Source organism: Boleophthalmus pectinirostris, unplaced genomic scaffold (genome assembly GCF_026225935.1).
Source record: "Boleophthalmus pectinirostris isolate CB_2022bp ecotype Guang Dong unplaced genomic scaffold, ASM2622593v1 HiC_scaffold_22, whole genome shotgun sequence".
Lineage (NCBI taxonomy): Eukaryota > Metazoa > Chordata > Actinopteri > Gobiiformes > Gobiidae > Boleophthalmus > Boleophthalmus pectinirostris.
The window spans coordinates 26310474-26323822 of NW_026571190.1; the positions used below are offsets into that span (position 1 = coordinate 26310474).

The following is a 13349-nucleotide window of genomic DNA, read 5'->3' on the forward strand; positions in this document are numbered from 1 at the left end:
AAGACAAGAATTTCTGACATATGACATCCCGCAGAGAAATGTCCACTTATACTTGCACAACTCTGCCATGAGTATCTGCTGCATCCTTTGGCCTTTTTCCAGCTTAACTCCTTTGTAGTTTGGTTCAGGGACTCTGGTCTTTGTTTGTTTGGCCTCACGTTGTTGGGTGAACAGCCCATTGTCTTTGCTTTATCATGGGCACACTTTGGTAACCTGACAGGGGAATATTTATCCTATATCCATCAACTCCTTTGGCAATTTGGTATGGCCACTCCTTTTTGCTTACGTCTCAGTGGTGTGAGGTACAACTCCACCTTTCGTTTACCATCTGGCCAATGAGACGAGGTGGATGTGCAAATGTAAATTGAGTGGTGAGTGGAGCAGGCAGCGTTGCAACAGGTGTCTTGTGTCACTCAGGTGCTTAGAGTATCATCCTTTGCCTCATGGGGGTAGCTCATGAACAGACTATGATACACAAGGGGGGTAAACAAAGTACTTAGAATGCGTCTATTTGACAAATTGTCAAAGTGCACACTTCCAAGTGGGTGGAATGAATTTTAATGGAATGTGTCAATACCGGCTCAACAAGATGCCTCATCCTCCCAGAGGAGCCCTGGAGTGTGTAGTTTCAACAATGGGTCATTCATATCAAATAAAAATCTGTGTTGTCGTGCTTGCATGTGTAAAATCAGCCTTTGTCAAAATAACTGAAATGACCCACATGTATTTGTAATGGAGTGTGCTGCAGTAGACGTAAATTATTCATAGCATGTATTGAACTAACCAAATGTTATGAAAGAGGCTCAAATTCAATGACATTTTATTTCCACAAAAGATACAACACAAAACAGCAGAATGAATTGTGCCAAGGTAACGTGGACAGCTTAAATCTTAGCACAAAATAAATAGATTGTCAATGAATGTACACAATGCTAAAATGAGCTGTGTGAGAGTAATCGGAATAGCCCTGCAGTAGTACATATAAACTGGTGAACTTAAATATGTTGTGCAGGCACAGTTTAGTGCATCTTCATGTACAAGTGTAAACAGAACAAATTTAATAAATAACAAAACTATTTACATCTTATTTTGATTACAAATATAAAAGGCCACATCTCAAAGCAAGTTTACAATATATATACATATTATTTACAGTGATATATAGAATTGCAAATACCATATATATATATATATATATATATATATATATATATATATATATATATATATATATATATATATATATATATATATATATATATATATATATTATATATATATATATATATATATATATATATATATATATATATATATATATATATATATATATATATATATATATATATATATATATATATATATATATATATATATATATATATATATATATATATATATATATATATATATATATATATATATATATATATATATATATATATATATATATATATATATATATATATATATATATATATATATATATATATATATATATATATATATATATATATATATATATATATATATATATATATATATATATATATATATATATATATATATATATATATATATATATATATATATATATTCAGTACAGTTTCTTCAAATATTCGCCATTCTTCATTCTGGTCCAAGCAGCAGCCATTCAACAGTAAACAGATTAGGTTTAACTCCACCAAAATTATATAGACATAAAAAAAGTCACTCAAAATGGCTTGTTCCCGTACGAAGATTGTAAAGGTAGTAACAGGTCGGCTCATTAAGATTGTGGAGTGCAGTATTGAAGGCACACAACAGTGAGACTTGCATAAGGCTTTTTGAGTGAAACCAGCTGAACAAGAGCAACAAAATGTTAATAAATATCTTAAAATGTAACTTTTTTGTTGAGGGTCAGTCACCTGGTTGTTTTTACATATATATGTATATATGTCATTACTCTTTGTGGAATGTTTCACAGTATGACATTAAACAGCTCTTCCTTACATCTGTTAAAATGTAGGTGGTTTTGTAGCTCAAATATACCAAAAAAAGGTCTGAGTGGGATTGCATCTCCAGAGATCTGACCTGTAACTTAGTCTGGATTGGTCTCCATGACAACCAAAAGGTTTAAAGCCACACTGTGAAACATTCCTGGTAAAGCAAAGACATAACACTTTCATGGACAGGTTAACCTCCATTTGACAGACCCTCCACCGGAAAAGTTAAACGTTGAAACAGTTTCCTGACATTGGCCTTCATCATAAAACAAAATTGCACATCTTCTCCTTAAAACAGCCCCAAGTGTCTTTTCTTCAGTTTGTTTTTGGTTTAGACAGTATTGACATCAGAAGCATAAGCCTGTAGAATGAGGTCAGCTTGCACGGAACTTTCTTCCTTTTTAAGCAGCACTAGAAGAAAATGGCTTGGCTTCTTCATTTGTAACCACTGAGACCTTCATACAGCGTTGCCATCACGCAACATCCATGTCTTCCATACTCAGCATTGTCCTCTGCGTAAAAACAACAAAATTAGCAACAGTTCTAAATACCTGTAAGTATAATTAAAGGTGCACTGTGTAACATTTCTGGTGGAGAGTGTGCCACTTGCTTGTCTCTATGGAGATGTTATTGTTTTGTCTGGAATCTCCTGATATGGCCTTAAACATATTCATCTTGCTTTTACTCAGTTCCAATTTTTTGTTGCTGAATTTTAAATACCATAGAATTTCTCAAATTTCTCACTTTGAATTTTTTTTTTTTTCAGAATTTTAGTTGTTGAAATTTTAAGTGTTCAAAATTCACTATGAAAAAAAAACTAATTTTAAATATTGAGCACAAATATTTTCAAGCCCACAAATTCAACAGTCAAAATTACGAGTGTAAAATTTGCAGTAAAAAAAAATTGCAGCAAAAATCCAAGATGCCAAGGCAGAAGCAATCGATACAAAGTGATGTGAGCTAACTTTATAACAAGCAGGATCAGAATTAGCTTAATCAAAATCTCGTCTTTTTATTCCTTAAGCGTAAACCCCACACACAGATGTGAACGGCCAATTTGAGGGCTAGAAAATACTATGTTCTGAATATTTAAAAGGGGAAATTTTTATTTTGAATTTGAAACATACTGAAAAAGTATACTTAAAATTTCTGCAATTAAAATTCAGAATAAAAATAATTCAAACATCTTTTTTCAGAGTTAAAAAATTCAAAGTGAGAAATTCAGTGGTATGTAAAATTCAAAATCAAATGAAACAAATGATCTTCTGTAGAGCTCGCCTCTCCACAGATCTGACATCTAACTTTGCCCTGACTCCGTAGAGATAAATAAGCGTAACACCATACTGTGGAACATTCTACGCAGTGTCTCCATGGAGTGAAGCAGGTAACAGGACCCCTACCAGAAAAGTAACAGTGCACCTTCAGGTATAAAGAAATCAGGCAACTTTACCTCGGGATAGACGTAGCCCTGTGAAGTGTTTTGACAAATGTGCACCTCGTCCTCGGTAGTTTTCTGATACACTGGGTTGACGAAGTGGATAGTATTGGTGTTCTTTAGACGCCAGTTTCTCCACAGCAACACAGCACCAAAGATTAACAGTGACATGACCACTACAAAGAAAACACAACAGTTAGTGGGGTGATTTTAACAGATTGTAAATTGCCATTTTAAAATCATAACTTACAAATGGGTACAACAATGTAAACAGCAATAGGATGGGAGGACTCATCTTCAGTGGGCGTTCCAGACAATTTGTTATTCACTGATCAAGCAGAAAACACAAAATAAATAAATAAATAAATAAACCACAAGCAATATTTCATTTTATCACTGAAAATGAAAAGTATCTTGTACCGTGTTCAGTTGCGAGTAGCTTAGGTGTCTTTGAAGTTGTAGTTTGCGGTGGAGCTGCAGTTGAAGTAGTAGTTGTAGAAGTAGTTGTGGTTGTGGTTGTAGTAGTAGTAGTAGTAGTAGGCTGAGGTGGAGCTTGAGTGGTGGGCACTTTAGCTGGTGGTGCAGCGGTGGTCACAGGAGGGTTAACTGGACCTGTAAAATTAATAGATTTTATTATTTTTATTCATTGATTTTATTATTTTTAATCATTTTTATTTAGTTCCTGACTTTTTAGAGTTAATTTTTGATATGCAGCACTTTGAAATTCTCTTGTTTATTTAAAATAGTGCTATATAAATAAAGTTGGATTGGATAAGGTAAAACATGATTTACATTTTGACAGTTTATTGTTTAATTATTAATTATTCTTACCAACACACTTCCTGTTACCGGCAGCCAAGGTCATGTGATCAGGACATGCACATGTGTACTGGGGGGAGCGGCTGTTAATGCGAGGGGCAGGGAGACAGAGGAACTCACAGCCTCCATTTCTGCTGCTGTTCATTTGGCACCAGTTTGTTCCTACAAAGAAAGGAAAATGTATAATGTTATTGTTTGAATGTCATTGAAGTATGTTTAAAGTTATCAGAAGCCATAAAGATTATTTTAGTTAAAAAGTTACAGGGTACATAAGAACTGGCTGTAAATTAACCCACAAAGGCCACATGACCTGCAGTACAGGCATGTGAAGAAGCTATAAAATTCATGCGTTGCTAGGAAGGTGCATGACACTTCCTATTCAGATAATATTGTTTTCTCAACTATAACAATAAATAACATACAGCTAGTGGTCTGGTTGAAGTTATAAAAGCATTATCAGTGCAAAATACATTGTTAAAATCCCATAAACTAATCATGAACAAGGGAGAAGCTGAATATCTCAAATTTAGGCCATGAGGGGGATTTTTGTGGAGTGAACACACTATATATATCCAGAGATGAATATACCGTTGGTCTGCTTGAGCTTGTGATACACAATAATGTCTTCGGGATGGTTCAGATCTTTGGCCAGCTCTGTGATGTCTCCACCAGTCAAACGATTGGCACTGTAGACAGCACCGTTTCCAGTGTCAGTCCAGAACACTTTCTCCTACAAAAAATAAAATAATACAGATTTTCAATACCACATATCCTGGAATTTCAAAGAATATTCATGAGTAACATATAAATATAATAGATGTAAGCCTAATAAATTCAAATGTAATACCAGCGGTGGAAGAAGTACTAAATTTTGAGTACATAAGTAAAAGTACAGATACTGGAGCAAGTAAAGTAAAGTAAGGTAAACCTGTGTAAAATGCACATAAAGAGTAAAAGGTAAAAGCATTATGCACAAATTTTGAGATCTAATAAAGCTTCAAACGTAATGTTTTTGATAAAGATTTGTGCTGAATTTTCTTCTTTGTTTGCTCAAACAATGAACATGTTAAAAATAAACCTCTCAGCCTTTTCACTTTCACTTTTTAGGTTTGTTCAAAAATGTGGAGGAATAGAAAGTACAGATACCTCTTCTCAAATATAGTGAAGTAAAAGTAAAAAGTATCCACTTCAAAATGTACTTAAGTGATGTACAGATACTTAAAATTACTAAAATTACTTTTACTTTGTGTAATACTAACCTCAAAAACTGCCAGAGACACGGGATGGGTGAGGTGCTTCTCACTGACAACAAGTGTATGCCGGGAGCCTCCGCTGACATCTACACTGGAGAGAGTGTGCATCTTGGAGTCGACCCAATACAAGCGCTGATTAACCATGTCTGTTTGGAGATACAGAGATTGAAAGGAGAATAATTGGCTGTGTGCTCATTATGCACGTCCATTGGATAACAGCCACTCCAGCTAATGTGCTTGTATTTACCAAGAGTGATGCCATTGGGCCACATAATATTGTCCGTCACTATGGCAACGCGGTCAGCACCATTCAGTCCACTCTTCTCAATTTTAGCTTGCTCACCCCAGTCCGTCCAGTACATGAAGCTAAACATAACACACACATTATTAACACAATGTAAAAAAAACAAAAAGTACCTTAAAGGCTAATGCACAAGCAAATATACTTACTTATTGACAGGGTCCACTGTGATGGCTCTGGGCTTTTCTAAATTTTCAGAGATCAGGGACTTTCTCTTGCTTCCGTCAGTTGTTGCCACGGAAATAGTTTTCAGCTCACTGTCCGTCCAGTAAATGTTCCCATGGATCCAGTCTACTGCAATTCCCTCTGGGGCTTCAATCCCACTCCCAATCACTACAGTGTGGGTGGAGGAGTTACCCGCAGTATCTACATTTGTGCTGTGGGAAAAAAAGGTTTTGTTATGATTAATAATATGATAATTAATATAATGATAATATAATGAATAACAAATGCAAAATGAAATAATGGCCATGTGCATTATAGTAAATACTTTTAATACATGAGAGAGATGCATAAATATATATATTTTTTGACTATCGCCCTTAAATCTCCATCTTTATTTTAACACTTAAGTGCAAAGACATGACTACACAGCTCTCTTATAGATATGTGGTCAAAGGGACTGTGGGTGAGTTTGTAGTCAATTTAAACTATATAATTTGGAGAAAACAATCAAAATCTATCATATATATTGGCCCAAAAATATCGGCAGAGCTTATCAGCCAATGTTTTTTTCCGGATTTTAAACAAAAAACTGTATCAGCCATGAAAAAACCCATATAGGTCAATCTCTATCTAGCATTTGTCCTGGTTTTAATACTTCAGTCTTGTGATAAAAATGTTGAGTTATTGCCATATAACTAACCCTCTAACTGCCGTTCTCAATTCACCTACAGTCGTCATAATGGTTCATACCAGCTAAGTGATATAGTTGATATAGTTGAAATGTGTTTACCTGTATATCTTTTTTAGAGAGAGATCGGACCAAAAGATGGTCTTTGTTGGTATGTTCACATCCAGAGCGACTGCATTCTTGAGTTCTGGGATGAGGCGTATGTATTCACTGCGGTCCACTGTCATCACCCTCAGCTCATGTCTGCTGGTGAAGTACAACATGGGGGCAGATCCTGGATAAAAGCAGCAGAGCCGGTTTGTGAGTTTTTTTTTTTCAGTTTTGTTTTGTTTTTAAACAAGGAAATCATGTTTAGCGTAGGCAAATAAGTCAAGCCATACCTGACCCAGCTTTGCATGTGCCTGTCGCGGGGTCGATCTCATAGCCCTGCTTACAGTCACATCTGTAGCCACCGTCAAAGTTGATACAGATTTGACTACAAGTGTCTGGCATAGCGCACTCGTCAATATCTGCAATTGAAGCATAAACTACTGGTTGGACAAAGGTCTTTTTCTCAAATAAAAACACATGGCTTTGACTCTATACCTTCACATGTCTTCTTATCTGCCTTTAGTCTGTATCCTGTTGCACAGGAACAGTTGAATCCAAGACTCAAATCGTTGCATATTTGGGAACAGCCACCATTTCCATCAGAGCATTCATTTAAACCTATGGAAATCAGCACACACTTTTTTATTTGTTGTAATGCAATAATATATTTATATCAAATTGATTATTGTGAGCTTTAAGTCATGTTAGAATGTCATCAAAAACATACTTGTATTTGTGTTTTGTTTCAATCACTCATGTTTAAGAAACGCTTTATTATTTATTATCAACATCATCTCCCGAGCTCAAAATGCTGTTTCACCTTGAAGCGGAAGCTCAAGTTAACAGCTACTTTTTACCTTTCCTTTAGAAGAGATGGAAATTCCAGGGCTGCAAATTTTCAAATGATTCTAGTGAAGGTGTATGGAATTTAAAAACACAATGGAGCAGCTCCTGTCTTAGAGTGTTTGCTGTTGTTTGCGAGAAAAACTCAGCCTAAATATGCAGGATGTTAAATGTGTGAATGAAACAAACAAAACAATATTTTTTCTGTTATGTTTTTGATGAGGAAATAACCTGAGAGGATTAGAAAATTGCATAATATAGGCTCTGTAACTGCACATAAACATGTGTAAAGTGAATAACTAAATAGATCATAATATTGCTGACACTTTTAAGTAATAAACTCATAAGCCAGGACAAATACATATCCATTAAAAACACATACCACATTCAGTTGTTTCATCGGACCCATCCTTGCAGTCGGTGTTTGAGTCACACACTTTGTCCGCACTGATGCACTCCCCATTTTTACATTTAAACTTGGTGGGGCCCTCACAGTCATTTTCTGCAACAGAACCGCACATTAGTTAAACAAGAATACAAATATGAATATGTTCTTGAAGTGAGAGCTTCCAGGGATTCTTTCTAAGTTAAAACTCCACAAGAGATGCTCAACAGCTAACAGTGAAGATGACCATGTGCTTTGTCAAGCTTTTTTTTTTTTTTTTTAAACAAGTAAGTTTTTATACTACAAGCATGGTCATGGTCACTGTTTATTAATGTATTCTTTCTTAAATTAGAAAGACTTAAAACGGCTTAAGAAGCAATTTAAAAATCACCTATTTCACAGCCAGCTTCATCACTTTGGTCGCTGCAGTCGAACACTCGGTTACACTGACGGCTGCCATGGATACATGTACCATCAGTGCACTGGAACTCATCCAGGTGACAGGCGGGCCGAGCTAAGGAGTGGGAATATGAAATTAGTTACTCTTTACACCCTGGTCAGTGATAATTCTAAATGTTAACTCATAAATCATCACCACCTCTTGTAGTTCAAACTAAGTCAGATCTTTATGGTCAGATTGTGTTAAATTAAAGTTAGATAAAAGCAGCTGAACCTACAGTTAGCATCACACAGCCCTGGAAATGTTGATGACATTAATGGAAAAGTCTGAATATGAGTACACTGTGAGCATCTCCACAGCAACACTAAACAAATGAACTATTGTTAGGAAGGACTAGCTTCAGCTAAAACAGAAATAACTAATGTTTTGCATTAGGAGTGGTGTAGTGACGCTGTGCTGTGGTGTTCTAGACTTCGACAAGACTGATTTTTTTTGACAATCAATTAAGTTTTGTGTTGTACTGGAAACTCATGTTTTAGCACAGATGGGATATATTGGATAGATTAAATATTTTTGGTCAGTTATACCAAAAATACCAAAATATGTACATGTTAATTTAGGCCTTTATCAGCAGAAACAGCCAAAACATCTTAAATATTCCAAATATCTAAAAAATGTGTTTCATGTGTTATGTAATACTCACTGCAATTAACCTCGTCAGATTCATCGTCACAGTCTGGGCTGTTGTCACAGCGCCATATTCTGTGAATGCATTTCCCATCATCACACTGGAACTGGTGTGAGCCGCACTGTGCTGGCTTCGCCACGTCTTGTCCTGCACATGTTTGGGGCCACTCATCGGACCCATCGGCACAGTCTGCATCCCCATCACATCGCCATAGCAACGGGACACACACTGAGTTGTTACACTGGAAGGAGTTCGGGCCACATGTGGGTTTGGGACAGGAGACCTCATCTGAACCGTCACTGCAATCTGCTTCTTTGTCACACACAAATGAATTTGATATGCACTGGCCGTTTGCGCATTTGAACTCACTGTCCTTGCACTTTTTGGCAGCTGTGAAAGCAAATAAAAATAAATACTTTAATGAAACCCATAGTTAAATTTTAAAAATATATATATGGAAAAATATAATAATTGCAATAATTTATTGGCAAGATAGTGTATTACTAAACATACAGCAGTGTTCCTCATCAGCTCCGTTCTTGCAGTCGGCCTGACCATCACAGTGCCAGCCACCTGGTATACACTGGTTCATGGGAGGGCCACAATTGAACTCTGATTGTGAACAAGTCTTGTTTGCTGTAATCATAAAATAAAATATGTCAATGAGTCATAAGCAGCAAACCAGCGCCATAAAATTGAGCAACCATTAACCAAGTGGAAGTCATTTTGAAATTTGTAAAATACAGTACTAAGTTTAAAATGTAAAGTTTTAGCCACATTAGAATGTGGTTACCTCAAAAACATAAGTGGAGTTGTGTTTTGCTTCATTCACACATGTTTGAACAACTCTTTATTATTAGTCTGTGTTTTGTGTTTTAGAGAACAACTCAGCCTTAATATATAGGCTTTGTGTGTTAAATGTTAAATGAATGAAACAACACACAACTCCAGGTATGTTTTTGGAAAGGAAACAATATTACAACAGATAATAAAATAGTGTAATATATGCCTTTTAATTCATTTTCATTTTAGTTTAATCCGAGTGAAGTACACACCACATGTGGCTGGCCTCTCGTCAGTGCCGTCTCCACAGTCGTCTCTTCCGTCACAGATCCACTTGATGGTGATACACCTCCCATTATCACACTGCAGCTGGTTAGCACGGCAGGTGTTTGCAGCATCTGTCAACAATAAAATGTACACAGATTGATTATTGATGATTATTAACATCTCTTTACAAACTGAGTTTACGTAACAGGGCTTCAAACTTATTGGTTTTTACTAGGGCTCAGATTACACTTTACTATTCATGAATGGGCTCTAGTAACCCAAGCCTGAGTTGACATACAGACCCATTGGCCTTGCAAGGTTAATATATTACTAAAAATTACACATATGACGTATTAAGGCGATAGTCACTGGTATTGGGCGTGAAAATTAAGATAAGAATGTTTGTTTTACTGCTGGAACAAAGCTAGATCCTGTTTTAATCAAAAGTAGATAGTAAAACAAGGACAAAGTTTCACTAATGAGTCATCTTTAAGCCTGCAATAACAATAACTTCCACTTCTCATATCAGTTGTGTGTGAGATCTGCATAATTACACGGAATTGTTCTGAAGAGACAGAGGACTTTAATTATCTCTAAAAGGCAATAGAAAAATTTAAAAGTGCACATGAATTATGATCAGACTGAAATTGTGATACTAAACTTTTGCTTTATTACCTACTCCCTAGTCCCTAGTACAACCTTGCACGGTGAAGGCGACTTTTAGACATTTCAGGGTCTGAGTCTGATCCCAGTAAAGCTGCACATAGTGTATCTATCAGCTTAAGTAAATGACTCTAAATTAATGATCCATGTGAGGGAAGAGCCTGCCCCAGGACCGGCTTTGCGGGTAATGTGATGTCATCACCTGGTTGAGCAGGTTGGTGCCGTGTGCCAACACCTGAGCATTGTTCTTTGTGATGTATGACCTAGGGCCTGAGGAGGTGACAGTGTATCTCTTTAAGACAATACACAGGGAGGAGTTGTACAATCACACCACTAGTTTCTGATTGGTCCCAGAGAGGCAGATCCTTGCCACAATGTCACCATAGAAACCAAAAGGTAGAGCATGGACGGAAACACACGTGTGCATACATTGTGAAAGATGACAACCATCTGCCTACTGTGAAAATAACAAGATTTCACAAAACTAACTTCTGATGTAGTACAGTAAATTACATTTTATGAAAACCCAGAAGTTCCTCATCATGAGCACATGCGCTGATGACACACGGTTTCCTCAGTGTGGATCACCAGAACTCACCCCCTGCTTCTGGCCCCATTTTACAAGCAACCCCATTTTCTCTGAATGACTGGAAAGCTGCTTATTTTCCAAAGCAAGATAAAGTTCAAAGCTCATACCTCAGTGACCTTTAAAGTCCTGAGTGAAAGTCGAAGGGTTGAAACTGTAAATGGGTCAAACCCACCACACTGTACATGAACGAGCAAAGGATTATTCATTCCAGGGTCTAACTGACTTAAGCATTTACCTTTACTTTAATTTGTTTGATTAATCAATCTTAAGCTAAACAACTCTGACCAAGACTGCAGGGTGTGATTCATTAAACCACGCCTGTGTGTAATGAATAAGAATGTCTGGCATACCGGGCACCACTACAGGAAGTGCAATAAGCCCTATTAAGGCCATTTTTGTGTGTGCTTTACAACCTTCACGTGTATTGAATGGATAAATATAGCACTTAGACAAAAGCAGACAAATGTCACAGTCAGTGTGTGACATCTATTACAATCAAAAGCCTCTACACTGAGAACATTTATATTATTCCACTATATTATTATTATTACTCTGCTTTGTCATTGCTGCCCACCACCAGTCATATTTTTATCAAGCATACATACAGGGAGTGTTTATTGACTCAGACATACAATACCTGTTAATCTATAACCGAGCTGCTCAAAGGGTTGGTTATGGCACAATAAAGTAATATTGCTGTTTAGTTTTTTTTCCCTCTTGCACTGTAATTAAGTTTGTGCAGATTCAGCGTCAATATACTGTTACTGTCATCTTATAAACCACCAAAGAAATATATAGTTATAAAGGCTATATATATTTTTGAATGTAAGCCATATTATCTCATAAGATACATAGGATTGTGTTTCTGTTTTTTATTTATTTTTTAAAATTTTTCTACTTTTTTATTATCATTGAGCAGTTAAAATTGTTATCAGAGGGGCTTCAGCCTCGTAGAAGATGATTGTAGTCACACCCATCACTGACAGCCGCCTGTTCTTACTTCTCTCTCAATAGAAACTTAACGCCGCCGGCAGAATGGGAGAATGTGATTGGCTGATCAGCACTTACCGGAAAACCGAGTAGCCAATCAGAGCGCCGTGCGTAGATTCCATTCATACATATAGGAAAACCACGCAGCTACCAGGCATGTTTGGCTTTATTTAATTATCAAGTACACCAATGAGGTAAAATAATCAGTGTTTGTTGAATTACATACAACATATTACAGATAAATAAATACACATCTTTATAACTCAATTGTCAGTTTATATTGGACATTGGCTGCTGGTTTAATAGTGCATCATCAGCTTCAAAGCCACCTACATAAGCTTGTTTCTTACCTGCCACACTCTGTAACAGCATCACCAGGCAGCAGCAAAGGGCGAGCGTGCCAAGTCCTCTCCGCGTCCTAAACATCGTCCCTTCTGTGCCAAAAAGTCCACGCAGACCAGAGTGGGTGACGGGAAAAGCTACGACAGTTCCGCGATGTTTCACAGTGGAATGACAAAACAAAATTGTGGGCAGGAAGAAGGTTTTCTACTTAGAAGCTGCAGGAGGGCGGTGCTAAACAGTGGTCTGATATTTTAAATTAGATGAAAGCCCTGGTTGGTCAAGGGGAGGAGTTCTGCTCACGTACGTATTCGTTTCGTTTATCTGTAAGCTTTGTGAATTTGATGTATCATTATTGGATGTTTAAGAATTACAAATTAAATTAAAAGTTTCTTTACAAATAATAGTCTGTAATGAAAGCATGCAATTTAGAATGGCACACTTCACTATATCAAGAGTGAAACTAAAAACACAAATACACACACCCATCAGGCCTATTTCTTTCTTCTTCTTCTTTTTTTTTTTTTTTGGCCCTTCTGAATTTAGGAAATTATTTATAATAGGCCTAAATAAATACACCCCATATTAAATATATTTAGCATGTAGTAGAAATTGTTTTGAATTCGTATTGTTCGTGTGAATTCTATCTTATGGCCTCTTGCCTCC

The 13349-nt window shown here is 36.3% G+C and overlaps 1 protein-coding gene across 1 annotated transcript; it reads right to left on the reverse strand.

The window, feature by feature from the left end:
* Positions 1–1585: 1585 nt before the first annotated feature.
* Positions 1586–12873, reverse strand: ldlrb (low density lipoprotein receptor b). Its single transcript, XM_020938449.2, has 18 exons — positions 12695–12873; positions 10108–10233; positions 9566–9688; positions 9068–9442; positions 8356–8478; positions 7962–8081; positions 7232–7354; positions 7027–7155; positions 6749–6920; positions 5943–6170; positions 5740–5858; positions 5499–5638; positions 4828–4969; positions 4252–4401; positions 3841–4032; positions 3671–3748; positions 3436–3596; positions 1586–2497 (listed from the first exon to the last, which is right to left on the reverse strand). The coding sequence occupies exons 1-18, from the start codon at positions 12768–12770 to the stop codon at positions 2459–2461; spliced, it is 2616 nt and encodes an 871-aa protein (XP_020794108.2). The 5' UTR covers positions 12771–12873; the 3' UTR covers positions 1586–2458.
* Between the last annotated feature and the right edge of the window lie 476 nt (positions 12874–13349).